This window comes from Acipenser ruthenus, chromosome 10 (assembly GCF_902713425.1).
Source record: "Acipenser ruthenus chromosome 10, fAciRut3.2 maternal haplotype, whole genome shotgun sequence".
In the NCBI taxonomy this organism is placed as follows: Eukaryota; Metazoa; Chordata; class Actinopteri; order Acipenseriformes; family Acipenseridae; genus Acipenser; species Acipenser ruthenus.
In genome coordinates, this window is record NC_081198.1 from 41,900,774 (window position 1) to 41,922,951 (window position 22,178).

Below are 22,178 nucleotides of genomic sequence, written 5' to 3' on the forward strand. Positions count from 1 at the left end.
ATATATAATGAGTATAACTATGAGTACATGGAGGATATTTGTTCTTCTTATAATAAACCATATATTACATCTTAAAAAAAATGCTTAGGGAAATATAAGTGGATGCAAACAAACCAATGGGCATATTTAGGGTAACATACAGTAAAAGTGCATTTTTACTCATTTTCACCGGCAATACAGGATTGATATGTTACAAATTAAATTGTTATGTTACTAAATTAAATTGTTCCACGGACTGTATGGTTAAGTACTTTCTAATTATAGGAGAACAAATGTATCACAATAATGGACATAAATCTTGATATTGTGATCAGTAGCTAAAACATGATACATGTCAGAACAATACAGTCTACTCAATCTCATTCTCATTCCAAAAAGAATATTTCGGTTGAATAGATAACAAATCTGAAGCAATACATTATAGAGAAAAGCAATATGTGAAATTGACTAAAAGTAAGTTTATAGATTAACTTGGCAGGTTCATGAAGATAAAACACTCCCCACCATAAGGTAAAGGAAATAAGAAGGGCTTAATATCTTCAATAACGTACAGCATACAGTCTCGTCCTCTATTCAAATCATTGTTGGGCTTATGACAGCACTAAATAGTAAATGGAGGTTATGATACATTTTTAGGCTCAATGTATAAATGATTGAAAAATGATTGCTGTAACAATGTGATCTGAATTAGCAGTGGTAAAGGGGTGAATGGGTTAAGAGCGCTTTTTCAAAAATGTAATTAAAAAATAAAACCCGCTTTTTAAACTCTGAAATCATTTAATAGCAATAAAGTTGTATTATGAGGGGTTTTCTGTTTATAAGTGGAGTCACTGGACCTCGTTGTTTTGTTGAGATTATTCAATGATTTATAAATTGGGTAGAACACACAGAACTATTTTAAGTAATTAAGAGAATGGATTTTGTCGCTGCAGTAGATCAATATTGTAGACAAGATTGAAGTTGTTCTACGACCTTCTCCTCCCTCCCATGTGATTGTCCTAATTCTATGTTTGAAGCCAGTCAAACAATACAGTATGTTTTTTGTGTTTATTCGTGCATGCTTGTTACAAATGTCCTGTGTCACCCCACACTAAAAATGCCCTTGGTGTCTATCCTTTTTGAATACAAATAGTACTGAGCTGATACATTAATTGTGGGGTTTTAACTCGCTACTTTTTTTTACTCCAGTGATGTTTTTTTTCCATAATATGTGTTTAATTCTTTTCTGAGTGTACCACTCATCAAAATGTAACATTTTGTCCAACATGGAATGTGTTTTTGACTTTGTGGGTGAGTACATGCACCTAGATAGCATCTCTTGGTAGTTGTTCAGAACAGATATTATCAGCAACACATTCCATTCATATCCATAACTTCTGAACAGGGCAGATGCCAGGATTGCTATGCTTTGTGAGTTGTAAAGCATACTTAATAATATTTAATAGGTGTAGAGAAACTGCACTGATGCTGATATCTTTGCATTCAGTAGTTACAAGTTGATATGCATGCAAAAAAGCTTTGGTTTGCAATGGTTTGTGTGTGCTGAATTTAAATGTTGCAACAGAAACAGGGCTATAGCTTTACAACACGTGCTTATCGTTGGAGAACATTACTGTGAAGTTACACGTTTAATGGATAACTAATGAACATATCAATGCATCTAAAGAAAATCTCTTATTTAAGTAAGAAAAATATAATATTCAGGATAAAAAAGGTTCACAATGTGTAGGTCTTAATTGTTAATCATCAAACAAAAGAGAAGCAAAAGCAAAAAAAGAGTAAAAAAGAGCACATTAGTCCAAATGTGTGCATTAAATGGGTACATTACAGTATTAAGCAAACCACACCCATGTCATGTAAAAGGTCTCCATGCTGTTTATTTAAGTTACCAGTCACAAATGTCCCTTCTTGATGCATGACAGTCTGTGATGTACTCTCTTCGGTCTCTGTAACATTGTATCCCAGGCTTTTAAATACTCTTTCACTTTCTTGCCACGTCTTTTGAAAATTCTTAAGCAGTTCTTCAGGTGATGCATTAACAGGAACATCTAGTGCTGGTATATTCCCTTTAAGTACATCTGAATATGTCGGGGGTGCACGTCGAGTTTTAATGCTTTCAGAATGCTGAGACACAGTGGTGGCACTTTTCAACCCTGTTATTCTGTTGCCAAATTCATCAACCCCTGAAAACTGTTCTTTCATTTCACAGTATGATGTTGGCTCACATGATTTCTCTTGACAGACTTCTTTCTGACTCGGCTGTGGGGAATTTTCCTTTGAGCCCTTTTCACCAGACATCAATCCTGACTCAATTTTGCCAGATTTATACTTCTCCTCTTTGATATGGTAACTTTGTGCACCACTTTCAAACACTGTCTTAATGGCTTTAATATCAAGAGCTGGCATGTCCTCTATTTGAAGCAATTTCTTTTCAGCTTCCTCTTCATTGTCACTTCCGAGTCTCTCAGCTATTACAATTGGCTCCTTTCTAACATAAGCCTTCTCCATTGGTGTTTCAAACCTGTGGAGAAGTTCTGATAAATCTACCTTAGGGAGATCATCCTTTAGCTTTGCATCTGGACCCAAATGCTCAAGAATGTCAATGGGATCCTTGCGAGAGTATATTTTATGTTTCTCTGCTTTTACAGCTTCTTCATAGAGCTCTCTTATATCCTTGACTGTGCCAGACATTACTGAAGACTCTGACACAACATTGGAGGTGGTGGTCTCCACAACATGAGTCTCAATCTTTAATTGCCGACGGAGTGATGCTGGAGACACAACGATTTCAGATCTTTTCTCAGTGACCAGCACAGGTGGGGCAAGCTGAGGCTGTGCAACTCCTTGATGCAGTTTTGCAGTGGTATCTTTTAGCTTTGCAAGTTTTTCAGCTCGACTTATAGGTGGTGATGGTGTGGCAGATGCTCTGCTAATCCTAGAGGTTGGTGTCTCTGATCTCCGTGGAGGAGGCGCAGGGGATGTAGCTACTCTTTGCATTAGAGGTGGTGGAGAAGTGATGACTCTTTGAGGGGATTCTGTCTGCCGTGCAGTGGATTCGATTGTTATATATGAAGGTGATGGGGAACGTATTCTGACTAAAGGAGAGGGAATTCTTTTATCTACAGTTTTTGCTTCATAGAACTCTTGCTTCACACTTCCATGCCATGTCTTCTTTTCTTCTACAGTTTCAGTTTTTCTATGAGTATCAAACTTGCTTGAACCAATACTTATTTTAGATATTTTTGGCATTGCCCCACTGATTGAGTCCTTTTCACTAACAGGCTTTACAGGCGTTGGGTGTATACTGCTATCAAAATATACAAGCTTTGCATATGCTTGATTTTTTATGTATACAATTGCTTCTTTTACTTTCTGCAAATTGCCCTCTGCTCTAACTTTTTCTAAAACATCCTTTCCGGACTGACCTACTAACCATTCAGGAACTTTACTCAGAAACACCTTTGCTGCATTTAGATCAATTTTTCCTATCTCCAGCGCTTTAATGTGAAATAGTATTTGTTGAACTTCCTCACGCTTTCTTAAAGCGTCCGTGATATCTGTCACAGGCTTAACCTCCTCTCCTTTATGCATTGGTTTTTCTGTCAATTTAATTGGAATTTCCCTGGTCTCTTCATTTGCAGGTTTTGACTTAACATGGATATTCCCTTCTCTGTTTGGTTCATCTTTTTGTTTCAGTTTTTCAGCTGTGTTTAATTGCTTCTGAAGGTGAACATTGTTGTGTTGCTGAAAACCTCTCTGGACCTTGCTCTCTGTGATTTTTTTCTGTTCCTTTTGGAGTACGTTAAAAGACCTTTGCTTCACTACTTCTTCATGGTCTTGAGTTGGTTTTCCTGAAACAGGTGGTTTTGTTTCTTTTGCGATCACTTTGACACTGATGTGAACTGGTTCTTCACGTTTTGGTTTCTCTGTCAACTCCTGAGGCTGGTGATCTTGTCTATGCTCTCTTGTGGTTGAGTGTTGCTCAAAATTTGTAATATGTTCTACATTTTTCATATAGATTTCACTCTCCACATGTTGCTTTATGCTTGTTGTCAAACGTGCATCTTCAGGAACATTAGCTATAGTGACACCTTTTTGTTGATGCATTTTTTGTGTGCTTTTCTCCTTAATATTAGTTTCATCATGTTCATCCTTTGGCATCTTGAAAGTTTTTACTTTAAATCTAGGTGTTACTTTGGGCATTTTTGATGGCTGACTAGAAACTTGAACCTGTTCCTCTTTATGAGCACTACTGGTTTTCTTGGAACCCTCATTCTGACTAAGATCTTTAAAGCCATGTAATATCTCTTGCTTAGTGATTTGGCCATCTGAACAGGTGTTTAAGATATTTTCCAGTTGCTCAGCAGCAGATGATACAACCAGTGTTGTAGAAGGATGTGTTTCAATGCTAGAAGTAGTCTGATGTTCACTGGAGGAAACAGTCATGTTCTGATATCTAGTAGATGAAACAGCAGAAGTGTGATGTTTAGTAGAAGAAAGAGAAGACGTGTGAGTAGAAGAAACAGCTGTTGATTCAGCTAACGCTCTTTGATTATCAGTAGAGGATACAAATTCCTTCAAAGAAATATGTTGCTTGTTCAGGGACTGTCCTTTACTTAGAGCTGATAAATCCTTTTCCAATTGTTCTTTAATTACAGTTGAGGTGGCCTTTTTCAATTGCTCTTTATTTATAGCTAATGAAGTTTTTTCTGATTGTTCATTTCTTATACTTTCTACAGTCTTTTCCGATTCCAGTTGGATTAATTCCTTTGTTTCCTCTTGACTTGATGTACTGGGGGATGGTTTTCCTCCTTTCATTTTCTCAGTTTCCTCCCTTTGCATACGATATTTCTCCTCTGCAATCATTAGTGGGGTTTTGAATTTTCTCACATACGGCTTAGCTTTTGTTGGTGGAGATTTGACAGTGGGTGGAGGTAGCTTCATTGTGGGCACAAAAACCTTTTTCACTGGTGGTGAAGGAGTTTCTTCCTTTTGTACCTTTGGCAGGATTCTTCCTGCCAAAGACTGAGATAATGATAACACTTCAGTCTCAATTTGGATTTGTCTTTTTACGTCTTCCTCACTTTGCTTTGCCTTTTTAAGTAAATTAACTTCTGTAGTATTTGTGGAAGAAGCATTTGTTGTGGTCGTAGCCATGACTGTGGTAGAAGTTAAGGCCTGTTGGACTTGAGTATGTGATGTTTTTAGGGTATTTGGTTTTGATACTGGAGGTATGGTTTTATGCTGCATTTTGTGTTTTTGTTCTTCTCTTTGCTTTGGTGGGTCGAGTTTTGCAACTTTGTACATAGAGGGTGCCTTCTCTGGTTTGAAGGTCATTTTTCTTGCTGCTGCAGAAGATTGATGAGAAGACATATACTCTAATTCCTGCTGTGCTGGCGGAAGTGGTAGTTGTCTTTGGTCTAGTTTAATCTTGACCAGGGGGTGTGGGGGAGGAGGTGGAGGGAAATGCTCATCCTCAGACCTTGTAGATTCAACAGGAGGTAGAGGTGATGGTGGAGGAGGGGGGAGTAGATCATTGTCTTTCTTCAGCACAGAAGGTGGTGGAGGGGGGAATATTTGATTGTCAGATTCCATCACCAATGGAGGCGTTGGAGGCAGAGGAAATTCAGCATCAGATGACTGCACAGAGGGTGGAGGAGGAGGTGGTGGTGGTGGTGGTGGTGGAAAATGTATTTCTGGTTTAATTTTCTTTTTGTCTACGGTTTCCTTTTTTCCTGACTCATAACTTTTAAAATCAGCCTTGGAAGTCTTATTAGACTTCAGTGACAAATCACGCCTTTGTACATAATTCTTCTGTTCCACCACTGTCTCGTGTACCCCCTTTACTGTCTTTTCTTCTTGTGTAAGTTTCATACTGGTTGATTTAAACGGTGAACTCCTTTTTATTACATTCGGTGTTTTAGATATTGCAATTGTTGGTATTTCAGTGTCTTGATTAGTCATGTTTGTTTTTATTTTAATTAAAGAACTGACTGCTGTGGTAGACTTTTGTATCAGTGATTGTTCGCTGGCAATTGTTTCCTTTGAATTCTGAACCTTATGAGTCACTCCCATTTTAGTCTGATCGGTGTGATCAGTGCATAAAGCAGAGTCCTGTGTTAAGGACTTGATATTTACTGATTTGCTGCTGCTGCTTCCAGGTTTCTGAATCTCACTGCCAGCATTACATTCTATTTTCTGAACCTGCTTTTTAGCAGCTGAAACTTGCTTTGCTATCTCCTGTTTGTACTTATTCACAACAGAATATTCTTGGATGTCTTGATGAGAAGGAAAATTCGTTTTCACTGCTCCTTTGACATTTTCAGGAACACCAGTACAATATTCAACACTGCTTTGCTGTTTCCCTTCCTGAAGGTTCTTTATTGTGCCTTGCACATCTCCTTGTACAACAGACTCCTCCTTTTCCATGTGGTTTTGCTCATGCATGTCATAGAGTGATTTTATAGTATTTTGCACCTCTCCTTCCGCACTAGGCATGCGCTGCATTGTTTGCTGTGGTGGAGTTTCTAATAATTTCTGAATGGTGCCTTTTACATCGCCTTGCACACTTACTTGTTGCTGTAAAAGTTTTTTTTCAGAAGATGCCTCTATCAGATTTTGAATTGCAGTCTGAATATCTCCTCTGATTATTTCTTCTTTTTCTACCTCTTTTACTACATGCTGTGCTTCTTCCAATGATTTCAACATGCCCTTGATGTCAGCATACACCAAGTCTTCTGTTTTGGCTTCAACTTTTGTGTTTACAGATTTTTCCAAGGACTCAAGTGCACATCTAATGTCGCCTGGAATGACTTCTGGTTTTTCAGTTTCTTTGGTTTGATATTGTGCTTCTTCAAGAGATTTTAAGGCTGCAGGTATGTCCCCCTTTACAACCTCTTCCTTTTCTACCATGCTTGTCTGGTTTATGGCCTGATTTAATGACTTTAAGGTTGCTTTTAAATCCCCCCTTACAATTTCTTCCTTCTGAAAATAAGTCACTGTGTTTTCAGGTTCAGTCATAAACACCTGAACTGTATTATACACATCACCAGGAACAATATCCTCTTCAGCAACCGTGCGCTCAATTTGCATTTGTGTTTTCCTTAAGACTTGTTTTGTCATTTCAACATCACCACCAATTATTTCTTCTTTTTGATTTGGTTCTGTAATAGTTTCCTCAGGCTCTTTCTGAAGCATTTTTAGGTAATCCAGTGCCCCAGATTCTATACATGTTGAGTAAAAGCTTACATTCCCTCTTTCAAGTTCATTTACTTTTATCTTTTGGGAAAGTTCAGGACTGTCTGGAGAGGAAAGAAGGTTCTGAATGGTACCTTTTATATTACCCCTTACTACATCTTCATTCTTAACAAACACATTGTCTTTTTTATTAAGCAGAGAGTATATTGTCATTCTAACATCCCCCCTTTCATCCTCTTGAATCAAAATCCCACGTTTCATTGAACTATCGTCCTTGAACAGGTTGTTAATGGCTTCCTGGATATCACCCCTGACTACTTCTTCTTTTTCTACATTGATATCTGATGTCTTGTTAAACAGCTGAGCTACAGTTGTGTTTATATGGCCCTTTTCCTCGTCATCTATTACGATCCGCTTCTCAGTACAGTCTTGTTTGTTCAACAGATTCATCATTATACTTTGCAGATCTCCTCTTATGATTTCTTCCTTTTGGATTTCTGGGGCTTCCTGATTCATGAGGTTAAATTTTGCCATCCTTACATCTCCAATCTCATCGGTTTCTAGAAGTATTCCATGAGAATCAACAACCTTGTGACTGTACAGTTCCTGAAGAGTTTCTTTGATACTTTTGCCCATGATTTCACGTTTCTCAATGATGTTTTCATTAAACTCATGGAAAGGGGTTGTTTCAAAAAGCCAAGTGGTGGTCTTTACATCAGCTTGTGGAAATTCTTCACGGGCAACAATTACATCTGTTTCTTCAGTTTCATTTATGCTATCAAGAGGTTGCTTTTCAAAAAGCCATACAGATTGTTTGACATCTCCCTGTAATACATCTTCCCTTTGAACTGTCTTGATCTTGTTGTATTCAGACCCTTCACCTCGTATTTCATCCATTGTGTGTGTTTCAAAAAGCCAAGTGGCTGTTCTTACATCCCCTTGCTGGATTTCACTAACACTTACTGTCCTCACATACTGTTTCTTGTCCACCTCATTAGACTCAAAAATGTGCTTGTTGATTTTTACATCTCCACCTTGAACATCATCAACTGTTCGAATTACTACTTTCCTGTCTTCTGCAATTGTATCCAATGGTTGTGTTTCAAACCGCCATCTAGCAGAGCTTACATCTCCTTTTTGAACATCTTCTTGGGTAACAGCTTTAATAACATACACTTCATCAGAATCTTTTATTGAATCTAGTGGTTTTGTTTCAAACAACCATCTAGCTCCTACTACATCTCCCCTCATTACTTCTTCTTTTGTGACTGTGGTAACTTCATGGAAATAACCTTCTTTGTCTCTAATAGCATAAAGTGGTTGAGTTTCAAACAGCATAGTGTAGTTTTTCACATCTCCTTTTTCTATCTCTTCCTGTCTGATTGTCTGAATGTGTTTTTCTGTCTCTGAAGACTCATCCTGAATCTTATCCAAAGAAAATGTTTCAAAAATGAAACGTCCTTGGTTGACATTACCTCCTTGTACATCAGTAACTGTGCGGGTATCCTTACTTTCTTCAGAACTTTCCCTAATGGAATCAATAGGTTGGTTTTCGAAGAGCCAGGTACAGTTTACAACATTACCCTTTTGGATGTCCTCAGCCTGCATTGACTTAAGTTGTTTAAATGTTTCTTCTGAGGTAGAACTGATCATATCTGAAGTCTGATTCTCAAATATACATTTCATTCTTGATACATCTCCAGATTGAACATCTATTTCAGTCACCCTTCTGAATCCGCTCCCTTCTTCTCCTTTTATGTTTTCAAGGTTCTCTGTCTCAAATAGAAAACGTGCCATTCGAACATCTCTTCCCTGGATATCTTCCTGTCTTACAGTGCATGTTTGTATAATAGTTTCTGACTCATCTCTGATTGTATCAAGCGCCTGTGTTTCAAAAAGCCATGTACAGGTTTTAACATCACCTTTTTGAATTTCCTCTGTTTCATTTCTCATATCTGCTTTGTCATAAAGGCCATCCATTGGTTGAGTCTCAAACAGCCACCTGCAGGTCTTAACATCACCTTTCAAAATGTCAGCACTTTCTTTTGCTTGACTTTCTCCATCATCTACATTACTGAAATACTTAATGGCATCAAGAGGCTGTGTTTCAAACAACCATTTGGCTGTTTTGACATCACCTGATTCTATCTCCTGTTTGGATATCCCTTTAATTATTTGGAACTTTTGAATACTTTCATCAAACTGGTCAATGGGGCGTGTTTCAAACATCCATTTGCAGCTTCTGACATCGCCTTTTACTATTTCTTCTCTTCTGACTGTTTTGACCTCGTGGTACTGTCCAAAACTATCTTGAACAGCATATAGTGGAGTAGATTCAAACAGAACTTTGTTTGACTTTACATAACCACTAGTAACTCCCTCTACTTGTATTTTCTGAGAATCATCACATGTACTTAAATCCATGGTTTCAAATATCTCCTTGTAGCTGCTGACATCCCCTTTATCAAGTTCTTCAAGATTTACAGTTCGAATGTATTCTTTCTTCTCCTCTCTAATATGTTCAAGTGGTTGACTCTCAAAAACCCACTTTTGATGCCTTACATCACCTTTTTCTTCTTCAGAGGCAACTAACTTTTGGAGTTTGCCTACTTCTTGGCTCTCTTTCAAATAATCCATTGGGACTGTTTCAAATAAGTGCCTGGCTTTTTGTACATCACCTCCCACAATTTCTTCTGTGGGAACAGGCCTTGTGTTTGAGTCATCTTTTAAAGCAGCCATGGGTTGTGTTTCAAATATCCAGCACTGTTTACTAACATCTGCACCAATTATCTCTTCCTTTTGAATAGTAGTCATTTCTGATTGTTCCTTAATGGTATCCAAGGGTTGTGTCTCAAATAACCACTTCCCCCTGTTCACACCACCTTGAATGTTATCTTCCATAGAAACACCACAAATAACTTTTATTTGTGTGGCATCTTTGTTAATCATGTCTAGAGGCTGGGTTTCAAACAGCCAGTGTGATGTTCTTACATCTCCTCTTTCTATTTCTTCTCTACGAACAGTTGTAATCTCTAACATCTCACCTGAGGTGCCCCTAATAACACACAATGGCTGTGTTTCGAAAAGTCTAGTTGTCGTTTTCACATCACCTTTAATTTCTTCAAGTTCTGATTTAAGCTGCAAGAAGTTTCCTTCGTCTACTGTGTCGGTGTGCCCTAGAGCATCTAGATGCTGAGTTTCAAACAAGTATCTGGCAGTTTTGACATCCCCTCCAGTTATATCATTAACGACATGTATCTCTGTGGATTGCTCTTCCTCTTGGTAAATTGTATTCAGTATATCTAATGGTTGTGTTTCAAAAAGCCAGGTTGCAGTGCGAACATCTCCTCTTGCCAATTCAGGAGCTGATTGTTCTGTTAAGTTTGGGGTGTCTGTGCCTAGTGCATCAATAGGTTGTGTCTCAAACATCCATGTAGTGTACTTGACATCCCCTCCTGCAATGGTTTCTTGCTGAGAGATGTTTGTTATATTGTCCTGGTCTGGGGTTTCATCTTTAATCAAATCCAGTGGCTGGTTTTCAAACATCCAGCGCATGGACTGAACTTCCCCTTTTAGAATTTCATCCCATTCAAGATATTCTCGTTCCGGGCTCATACACTTATTGGGGCTTTGGCCTGTGTGCTCGAACACATACCTGGCCTGCTGGACATCCCCCCTGATGTCTTGGTCAGTTTCTACCTGAGATGTTTCTAGCTCAGTGACATCGTTAAAATAATCTCTTTCTAGGTTCTTTCTGACTTCAGGGTGAATGTGTTTATAGAGACGTTTTAGTTCAAAGAGGTTCCGTTGCTTTGAATATTGCTCTTTGGGGGGTGCATGCTTGCTCTGATGCATTGAGGGTTTGGGGGATGAGGAAGGTTCTGTCATTTCTGATGGAATCTGTAGTAGGTCTGGTGGAGGAGGAGGGAAATCTTCCATGCTTCCAAATGTATTAGCACCAGCAGAAACAGAAACAAAGGCAGCAGTAGCGCCTTCTATTTTCCAGTTTGTGGCGGATGTTTCACAAATCCTGCCTGTTTTGGTTTTGTTGGAAGTATTGAGATATGGAGACCACTGCATTTGATTGAAATCATGATCAATCTTATGGGGGGAAAAATGAATATCCAGGATGAGGATATATAAAATATGAATACTTAGTTAAAGCACTAATATATCTACATTTTACAACAAACTCTAATTGAATTACTGTATTTATTTATTTTTACACAATTTACATTTTCTCTGCTGCAACTGTGTTTATATATTTAACATATTATTAAGATTATATAAAGTTCTTACCTTAAACAACAATTCCTGGTGTCATGTGCTCCTGGTGATTCATTTATATATCTAGTTTGATTATGTGATGTATGATAAGCCAAAAAGAAAAAATCAACAAGAAAGTGGAATAGAATGTCTTTGGGAGATGACAGTAAAAAGAAAATGAAAGTTTGCAGCAGAGAAAAAAGAGATGCATTATTTATTTATTTTTTAAAGCAGAATTATAAAGAAGTTAAAAACAAGAATTATCTTGTATTCCTAATTAAAGTCTAAAACTTATTTAATTGACATAATGAATACTCTAGTGTTATCCAGGATGTTTAGTTAAATCTTGCTGTGACGTGACATGTTGAAATTGAACTGAATAAAAATACAAATCTTCTTAATTATTATAAGACAGACATGTGTATACAATTGTCTAAATCTTTATTCTTTTTTTTATAAAGGGGACTAATTTGATTTTCTTACTGCTCCTGATCCAAAATCAGTTTAGAGAATTAACTTAATTGTGGTTAATTATGCCATTGAAACTGCAAGTGGAGAAATGTAACTTTCTTTTCAGTCGATCAATAATCAATTATATGTCAAGTTTCAGTTGTCTAAAACGGAGCAAACACGAATACGGATAAGATTTAAAATGTACATAATAAAAACAAATACATCCTTTCCTTACGTTCTGAAATATGTACATTCTAAGTTGTATCTTTGTTTTTAAATTGCTTATACATCTAACCATACCTTGATATGCTTGCTTGGAGAAACCTCTGTTTGAGTGTTTTCTTGAGCTGTTTTTTCAAACTGCTGCTTCAATACCTGGGTTGAAACCTTTGGTAGCTCTTCTCCTGTGATTATTTTTACTATCAATACAAAAAAAATAAAATAAAATAAAAAACATATATATATATATATATATATATATATATATATATATATATATATATATATATATAGTTACATTATTTTGGTGTTATATGGTAAGATATCTCAAATCTTGTCTTAAATCGTCTGCCACCATACATTATCTGTAATTCCTGCTCCTCAAAAAGTATGCAGGGTATATAAGAAAGTCATACCTGTTTCATCATAGTGGTTTTTAAAGCTGGAGGTCTTGCTCTCATCGTGTGTGACCTGTAATATGTTTTTTTCTCATCAATATTCTCCCATCTGACCAAAAACATTCCATATGAACAAAAAGCAAGCCACTCAAAACTAAAAATATAAGGACTCAGCGTAACACTTTCTAATAACATAACTACATAGGTTTGAATCCTCATTCTTCTAAGTTAGGCTAGAATCATTGTTTTGAAAGATCACCTCACACCCTAGAATTGTGGGGTCACACCAAACACCATTCATCTGCTATAATTGTATCGTTTGAAAACAATAACACCATTTTATACTGGTAAAATGATTGTGCAAAACACATTTTAACTATACAGTACATCTTGTTTTCTGTTCATTTAATATACTATGTCTGGGTGACCATTTCATATTCATGAACAGGTTTCTTTATTTAAGACATATTACCTTTTCAACTTTATTAGATGAAACCTGGTGCGATGAAGGAACATTTTCTTTTTGTTCGGCTCTTCTGGTACTGCTCTTCACTGTAACCTCCTCTGTACTTGACACTTCCTGTGAGAGTAAAGGTGAGCTGTCACACGTTGTAGAGATTCATTTGTTTATATCAATCTTTCTTACTACTGGGATTAATTAACGTTCTAACAGTGAAAGTTAAAATGCTTCAGTGGTTTTTTATTTTTTAATTGATAGCTGCATGACTAATATTCCCAGTGCTGTTTAAAAATAGTTTAGTCTTGTCGAGGCACTGTAAGAATAAAAGAAACTTCTGTGAAGGAAAACGTATTCACCCTTATTTTCCTTTTACAAAAGTAGGTAATAGACAATAACCAGGAGCACCAGAATGTAGAATTAAACCTAAGGACATGAATATTGAAACATTGTTAATAATAAAAGAAATGTATATTTCTAATCTAGCAACACATTCTGCATCCCGCAATTTCTATTTTTATATTGTTTCTTTTTGTGTTTAATGATCTTGTACCTTTGTAAAACAGAGAATACTATTAAAAATACAAAATCTTTCATTTAGTTCTGAAACACTTCAATACTTTGAAGGCCATGGAAAATATTTTTCAGTTTAATCTTTCTACACATTTATGTCTGATGCCTGTAAAAGTAAATGATTAAATAAATACTTATAAATATGCTAAATAGGGCTCCCGAGTGGCGCATACAGTAAAGGCACTCTGCCCGGAGTGCAGGATGTGCCCTATAGTTTGGAGATCGCCAATTCGAATCCAAGCTATGCCACTGCTGACCATGGACAGGAGTTCCCAGGGGGAGACACACAATTAGCCAAGAGCAGCCCCAGGTGGAGTAGGGGTTAGGTCAGCTGGGGAGTCCTTGGCTCACCGCACACCAGCAACCCCTGCAGGCCGGCCTGTATGTAATTCAGAACTGCGTGGTCCTCCGACACTGTAAGTTCTGGATATGGCTGCACGGTGGGCTTGCAGAGTGAAAACAAAGCGGATGGTTGATGGACATTACAAAATGGGAAAATTAATAAAAATAATTGTTCAAAAAATAAATATGCTAAATAAATCTGTTTATTGGTCTACTGTTTACATTTCAACCACTAGTTGTATCATTTGCATTACAATATGGTTAATTACCTGGACAGATTTGTGCTGGTAATGGTATTGGGTGACTGTACTGTGTGAAGATGACATTTCTTGACTCTCAAATTGTTTCTTCACGCTGGCTAGGCCTCCAGGCATAGAACAAACTTCAGACTCCTCCACAGCCTAATGAAGCAGTGAAAAGAACATCAGCTACCTTCACTTTAATTGGAAAGACAAACAAAGTAATAGTATTTTTTTGTCTGGGTTTTCTGACATTTATTAAAATTAAACAAGAGTTTTAACAAGTTAGCATCTAGTACCTTTGATTATACTTTTTACTGGGATCTCTGTTAAGTGCTAAGTGTATTCCATTTGGTATCCTGTTTACAATGAGATTGACATGTAAGTGTCAGTGACATACAACTCCTGTCCTTCCTAAAGCATGCTGATGACAGACTCAGGGATTTGTATGAATAATTGCTTCCAGGATTATCCTGCAGGGGGCACAAACAGTACACAATGTTCTATTTTTCAGCTATTTGTGAGTCATGTTTACTTCTCTTTCCAGAAGAGCAGTCAAGCCCAGAATTAGCAGGTTAGTTCAAATGGAAACCAACACGACAGTATACTGTTTAATAACAAATTATGCAAACGTCACAACCAGAACTATGTTTCTCAATTGACATTTTGTGAAGCTCGGAATAAATTACATTGTACATTATTTCGCATGTGAATGCAAAGTATCTCTTTTCCCACACAGAAATGAATGCCAGAAAGGATTTACTTCTGGAAATACCTACAGTACATGCTAATACATTCTAAAACATCTTCACTGCATCTCCTACATGTTTATTGGCAAACACATCTACAATCTGGTTAGCAAATGTATTTTCCAGTCAGGTTTTGGTGACCCCCCTAATAACCTCTGAAAAACACTGTTCTGAGCTGTGCCAAAATGTTGGGTATATCTCCCTGTAACCCGTTTGCCATCATCTTTTGAAGTATAATCGTTATATGTATATAAGAAGTCAAATAACAACATCGATTTGAATGGAAGATGAGATTTTCAATATTAAATCAGACACAGCTGTTTGTTAGTGTTTTATGGTGCTCTATTTAGTTTTAACCAAAAAACTTTATAATGAAAACAACTAGGGAATAGGGAGTATATGACTGCTACTGTATCAGGAATATCTCAAAATATTTATTAAAATGTAAATTAACTTACAAATCTTAGACATTTCCAGAATGTCTATTTTTAAAATGCAATTAAATGATGCTGGCCAACTTTAGAATTAGAAGCAATATCTTACTGGGTTGGAGGGGCTGGCAGCCTCCTTCTTGGAGACAGCTGCTTGATACATGGCCAGTCTTTCCTTCAGCGAAACAGTCTCCTGGTTATCCAATGGTGCACTGCTATTCTGGTTAGAAGCTTCCTCTGAAATCCCAGTTCCAAGCTTGTCAGTGCTGCCAGCAGCTAAGGAACAGAGAGCCCACAATAATTAATGAGCTGTGCAATGTTGTAAAGCCACGTTTAATGGATGAAGAAAGCCCAAAGAGAAAAGGGTTGACAATTAAAATACAAACTAAAAGCTTTTCTAAAAATATATATATAAATTTTTAACATTTTAAAAACATTATGCTGCTTTCCAAAATTGTGGAAGATTAATGATGGGCACTCATTATAAAAGCACAGTAATGTGGGGCTCCCGAGTGGCGCATCCAGTAAAGGCGCTCCATGTGGAGTGCAGGATGCGCTCTATAGTCTGGACATCGTGAGTTCGAGTCCAGGCTATTCCTTTGCCGACCGAGGACGGGAGCTTCCAGGGGGGAGGGCTAGGTCAACCAGGGTGTCCTCGGCTCACCGCACACCAGCGACCCCTGTAGTCTAGCCAGGCGCCTGCGGGCTTGCCTGTAAGCTGCCTGAGAGCTGCGTTGTCCTCCGACGCTGTAGCTCTTTGGTGGCTGCATGGTGAGTCCACAGTGTGAAAAAAAGCGGTCGTCTGACGGCACACGCTTCAGAGGACAGCGCGTGTTCGTCTTCGCCCTCCCGAGTCAGCACAGGGGTGGTAGCGTTGAGCTGAGCATAATAAAATAATTGGCGATTCCAAATTGGGAGAAAATAATAAAAATAATTGGCAACGACTAAATTTATATATATATAAAAAAAACACAGTAATATTTAATTCGCCATTAATACAATCACATTATATTAAACATGTCTGAAACACTGTTATTGTGAATCACAGACAACTTTCCCACAGTAATATGTATGAGAATAACTTTGTGGAATGGACTAATGGAGAATGTAAAGCTTTTCTAAGGATGATTAAGAAAATGTTATTTGCTTAGCATTTCTAAAACAATACTTCAATGGTACTACTTACAAAATTCACATTTAGTCAGATAATTACAGAAGTAATTATTGCTAACGTTTAGCGATGAGGGGAGAACTTCTAAATATAGCCTTAGACAGAATTAATTTTCTTAGAATTTGAGAACAGACATTAGATTTATATTACAGGTCTAAGGAAGTTAGAACATAAACTAACTTAGTTTTCCAGCATACAGTATATGGGTTAGTGCTGTTTTTTCACATTATGTTTTAAGTCATGAAAGATCAGACACACTAAAGCTCTGGGTTCCCTCAGTCGATGGAATGGCATCATTTAGCAGTGATGCGATTCACAAACCATTTACTTTCTATACATAGCAGACAGAAGGGATTTATGTGGTGCTCTGTCCTCAGACAATTATCCTGTGCTTATGCAAACAACGCTGATACATTTTTAAAAAGAGAAACCAAGTTATTGTCTGCCTGTTTTCAAACACAAAGGAAACAAAAAGCAAGGTGTTGATGCAGTTGCTGGAGAAGCACAATACATGCACTGGAACCACAACATCTTTTTCAGTACTGAGGTTCTGCTAATTACTGTGAGGCCAGTTGGTTTCATATACAACTTCAAACTCTCAATAATAAATTCTAGAGCAACTTTGCAATAGGTCTACCTCAAGTTAATTTGTTTGCTGGGGCTAACCCCTAATTAAGACAATGTGCCTTGCTTTTGTTTTGGGTTGTTGTACGTGTGTTTGTGTGTGGGTGGGAGGTTGTTTTTTTTTTTAGTGTTTTTCGAATGACAGAATGCTGAGGCCAGGTATTTAAAGGGTTAATGGAGAAACACTTGCAATGCAAATTGCTGTTGCGCATGGTTTAGAAGACCACTGCTTCATTTATTTTTACTAAATAAGCTCAACGTCTCAAATGTAGATTGTACTGTGTTATCTAAAATGCAACTAAATTGCCTAATTTGGACAGTTTGCTCAATGGAATGTTAAACTCAGTCATTCCATCACTTTATAATCTTTTCAGAAAGCTTTTAAATCAATAACTTGATAAATTATACTTACTGCTGTAAGAGATTAAATTATTGTAGAGTGAGAAAATGTAAGTTTAGTTTTATTCTTGCGCTAAAAAAATCTATATGACAAATGACATTATTAAAAAATCATTTTTTAAAAGAAAGTGAAAAATGATTTTTGTACAGCAGCTGGCTCTGGTTACCGTTGTACAACAATTCTGGAAACTTTATTTATTACTTACATATTTCTTCAAATAATGGGAAAAAATAAACATTTACATGTGTGAGGTATTTTATACATGTTTCCTGTGTTTGCTGAAGTTCCCTGTTTTGGAAAATCACTGCATATTATGTGACAAAATGAGTTTGCTTGTCAAACAAGGGCCATTAAATATGTAAGCACATATAATTCATGGCTTTGAAGCCTATCGAGAAATCTAATAAACCAAGGCACTATTAGACATAAAGTAAAAATGTAGTTAAGCCCATGGGAAATTATAGTTTAGTAATGCCACCAGTTAATCAATGTCACACCAATGATCTGGTGCTGTCAACATATAGCTTTAATTATACATTATCTACTCTTAATAGCATGTACGGACAATGGCAATAGAGTGCAAAAAGGCCTTTCTTTATATTCATCCATGAAATGGAAAAAGTGGATAATAAACTGGACAACATCCTTGAACTTGAAAACTTTTTTTTTTGCTTTAAGCAAGAAATTGATTATTCAAATGTGTGATATGATCTGCCTTAAACTACCCAGTGCCTAACTCCCGGTTGGTTCTCTTTTTTAACACACATTTATACCCTCAATAGATATGCTGAGTTGTCTATAAAAATTGCTTAAAAGTCCTTGTGCAATGGTACTATATATTCTCCAATTACAAAATCACATTGAGACTTGCGTTAAGACCAACAAACATGCCATGTGATGAAACTATGTTCCCTTTTAAACTTTTAACCACCAATTTTAGATTCCTAGCTATGCCTAGTATGCTGGTGTAAACCTATCACTCTGGTGCCATCAGATCAGCTACTAGCATAGCAACCTCCTAAAATAAATAGGTTCCTTCGCAATCACATTTTGAAAGACAGGTCAAATATTTAACACCTAAGGTAATATGATGTATTTATGCTTGTTGAAATAAAAGGGATAATGTATCCATTTATGTTATAGGCTTGGTGACTAGGAGACAGGAAACTCGAAAAAGTGTAATGGCAATCCATGAGTATCTCATGACCAGTCGCAGTGAGTCAGAAGCTCACATAACAGTTAGGTGAAGTAATGCCGACGCCAGGTCCAGCTAAAAAAGAAACCCTCCTTTTTATAAACTACTTTACAGGCCCCATAGAATCGAGTTTCCTTTCCGCTGAGAGAACCACACTATGAAATGGAAGCAAAGAAAGGTCACGAAGCAATCTAGAGGATGTACATGTTCTGACAGCTTGTACTTTTGTATTTCATATGTTAAAGGTGGACAATGGCCTTTAATTTTCTCTAAAGCGATCACAGTTCTGCTGGCAAATATGTGTATATAGATAATGTGTATATATACATCATATGGGAAGAGTAAGAGTTAGCATGCTTCTGCCACCAGTGAGATCTGAGCTCACACTATCAATCTCCCTCGCAATTAGTTGCATATGGAATCAATGGTGTCATCAGAGTGATGTAGTATGAAGTTATCTCTGGGGTGCTGACTTAGGATCTAGATCTAGAGCTGGCATCGCTGTATCCATCTTTCAACATACCAAAAAGTGTGTTGATAAAAGCAATAAAAACTGCATTCTCCTCCAGGAGCTGTTTAGTCATTAAAACATTTCCTATGGTTGTTAAGTTTTATTTTAGAAAAATAAAAGCTGAAAAATAAGCATGGTCTATAGTTATTGCCATTTAGCAAGTATTAGTTGACAAGGGCTTTACATAGGAGACATCTGTGGTAATTAACGAAACGTAAATATGATTAGTGTGTGTGGAAAAAACAACCGCTAATAATGCAAGTTTATTGAATGTGGACCAGAGGATATCAATAGTTTAAATAATTGCTTTGAATCTCATAACCAATTCTTATCGATAAGACTACTTTTAAATTATTATGTGTGTGCACCTTGTCTATCATAGCTTGTGACTGACTTAATGTGGTAGAAACAAACCTGCTGTTATTGCATAAGTACACATCTTGGGACAAAACAATACACCCCACTTTCTATTACCCCTTCCAAATGCTTATTATGTTATTTGCTGTAATTGCCACATCTCCCCTAGCTAAAGGTCACTGCCTTTAAGAATGCATTAACATTCTGTCTGACTGCTGCTGCTGCTGCTGCTGCTGTTATCTTGTCAGGACCCCTGTGTAAATGAGGCATCAGTGACAAAAACTACTCTCCAGTTAAAAAATAAATAAAAACAAACAACCCTTTAACACATGGCATGGAAATACAAGCAGACTCCTGATAAGTGATTAAAACACAGCTACTTGTAATCTACTAAAAGGTACCTACATACATGAGATATATAGTTAGTATGGATACAAGCTCTCCCTGCTGATTAATGAAATAGTCTATCATTAATAATTGTTTTATCTTATTGCACGTCATACAACATAGCTCACTATAATGTATATTATGACAAGCATATCGTGATACACCGTGACCTTAGTGAAGTTTCACCCCAACATGGCTATCCAGGATCACACCACAAATAAGAAACGCCACGAATGCATTTCAGTGACACAAGTACAGTATAGCGTGACAGTTTGATTTTCTTTAAAACCGTGTTGCTGAACAGCCTTGCCTCAGTGAATTAGGTGTTTGAGGATTTCTTAAGAGCACTAGCTTTTGTAAACCAGAATGGTTGAAAAAAAGAACTGTTAAAGATTTTGAGTACTTACCCCTTATTTGTATTTGCAAAAAAAAAAAAAAGATTGTGGAGTGTTTAGAGCAGTAGTATCCCACGAAAGGCTTCTAATCCACTCGTGACAGGGTTTGTTTTATGCCCAGGAAGAGTGTAAATCCTGCTTGTTGTGGTGGAGACCAGCTCCAGTCCTGTCTGTCTCAACCTCCTCTTACCAAGTGAGACAGTGACAGCTGATCTTATTTTAGCCCACTTGTAAAAGCTGAACCTTGGTGTCTTTTTTTAGAAGGTGAGGCATATGTGGCCTCAATGTAGACTTCTAGAAATCCATGCATAAGACATCCTCATACTGTCCTTTTGAAAAGAAAAAAAAAACTTTTACACCTGTCCAGCCAATCAAACTGGCCAATATTCCAATCTATCTATCTATCTATCTATCTATCTATCTATCTATCTATCTATCTATCTATCTATCTATCAAGCTTGCTCATGTATTGTGTCTAATGATATACCCATTTAACATGAAATAGTATAGACATACTGTATAAACCACCTAAATGTGCTACTTATATGAAGCTATAATGATAATAAGTCATACTAACTGGACTAATTTTGTTGAGCTTGTAATAAAAGTAATTCTAGTAGATCAACCGCATCCCCCAACAAAACAGTATCCAAAAATAAGTATATTTTGCAATCAACAATGTGATGATGGAAAGGAATACAGATTTACTTTTTGCATGGGATATGTTCCATCGTTACATACTTGTTGCTTGTTTGGCTTTTTATTTTAGTGTTGCTGCACTGTTTCAAAACATTTTAAGTATCATATTTGTTTTACATTTAGACAAAAAAGAGAATTTCACCACTATGTTTAAACTTTGTACACTATAAGCAAACCTCTTTACATAATGCAGTGACATGGAAAAAAAAAAACTTTGATTGCTTTCCATTACCTGGAGGCACTATTTGGCCCCAGGGCATAACTGGGATTTTAGTTAAAACTGAGCAGAATACTATTAAAATAATATGGACTTTAGTTAAAACTGTGCAGGGTACTATGAAAATAATATGTTACTCTTATTACTAAGATGATAATTGGTGGAGGGACTAGTGCTAAAATAATAACCAGGCATTTACAATAGCAAGTCCGGTACTTTGCTAATTCATTTTCTTTATTAAATCTTAATTTACATTTATGTTGCAGCTGTCTGGTTATATTGTATTTAACTGGTTATTTTCTGCTAAAAATAGAGCAGCAACAAATGACTTCCAAAAGCAAGACAGAAAAAATAAATAAATAAATAAATAATAATAATACAAAACTCAGATCTAGATGGCAACCCCTCAGCTACTCTATGCATGCTTTGCACACATTTAATCAAAACAGAATAATTTCACAAGTGAAACAATTAGCCTGCTGTTGCACAGACAGCTGTGTCACTTCCCCCACTGCATTCTGCTCTGAACATAACTTTTTATTTTATTTTATCTGAGGCAGTTGGACAACCACTTTGTAGGATGTATTTATTCACCTGAAGCCAAACATCATTGGAAAAAAACATGTGGAAGAGCATATTACCAAGTATCTTGATTCCCAGATTGCTACTATCTCATCCTCAAGTAGTCTTTTGCTCTTTATTTCTTATACCACAGAGCGCCAACATTGGATAGCCTACCCATTTATCTCTTCCCTTTCCTTACAAGCTTTTTATAGCCTATTTTTGATCTCCCTTCTTTCCACTTGGAAGTTCTCTGTATTCTTAAACTGTATCCCCCATTCATCACAACAAGCTCATTATGTATGTTCTGTACAAGATGTTCAATAAATGATATATT

The 22,178-nt window shown here is 36.8% G+C and overlaps 1 protein-coding gene across 3 annotated transcripts in view; it reads right to left on the bottom strand.

The window, feature by feature from the left end:
• Positions 1–22,178, bottom strand: part of LOC117406799 (xin actin-binding repeat-containing protein 2-like) — a 42,687-nt gene that overhangs the window by 1,369 nt on the left and 19,140 nt on the right. For 2 of the 3 annotated variants that reach the window (XM_034011121.3, XM_034011128.3), the window contains 6 exons: positions 15,437–15,600; positions 14,175–14,306; positions 13,006–13,113; positions 12,552–12,606; positions 12,217–12,335; positions 1,890–11,298 (listed from right to left, as the gene is read on the bottom strand). In XM_034011121.3, coding sequence (XP_033867012.3) covers positions 1,890–11,298; positions 12,217–12,335; positions 12,552–12,606; positions 13,006–13,113; positions 14,175–14,306; positions 15,437–15,600 — 9,987 coding nt within the window. Of the gene's footprint in view, positions 1–1,889; positions 11,299–12,216; positions 12,336–12,551; positions 12,607–13,005; positions 13,114–14,174; positions 14,307–15,436; positions 15,601–20,376; positions 20,449–22,178 lie in introns of those variants that run through there. The other variant, XM_059032284.1, reaches the window with a different exon arrangement.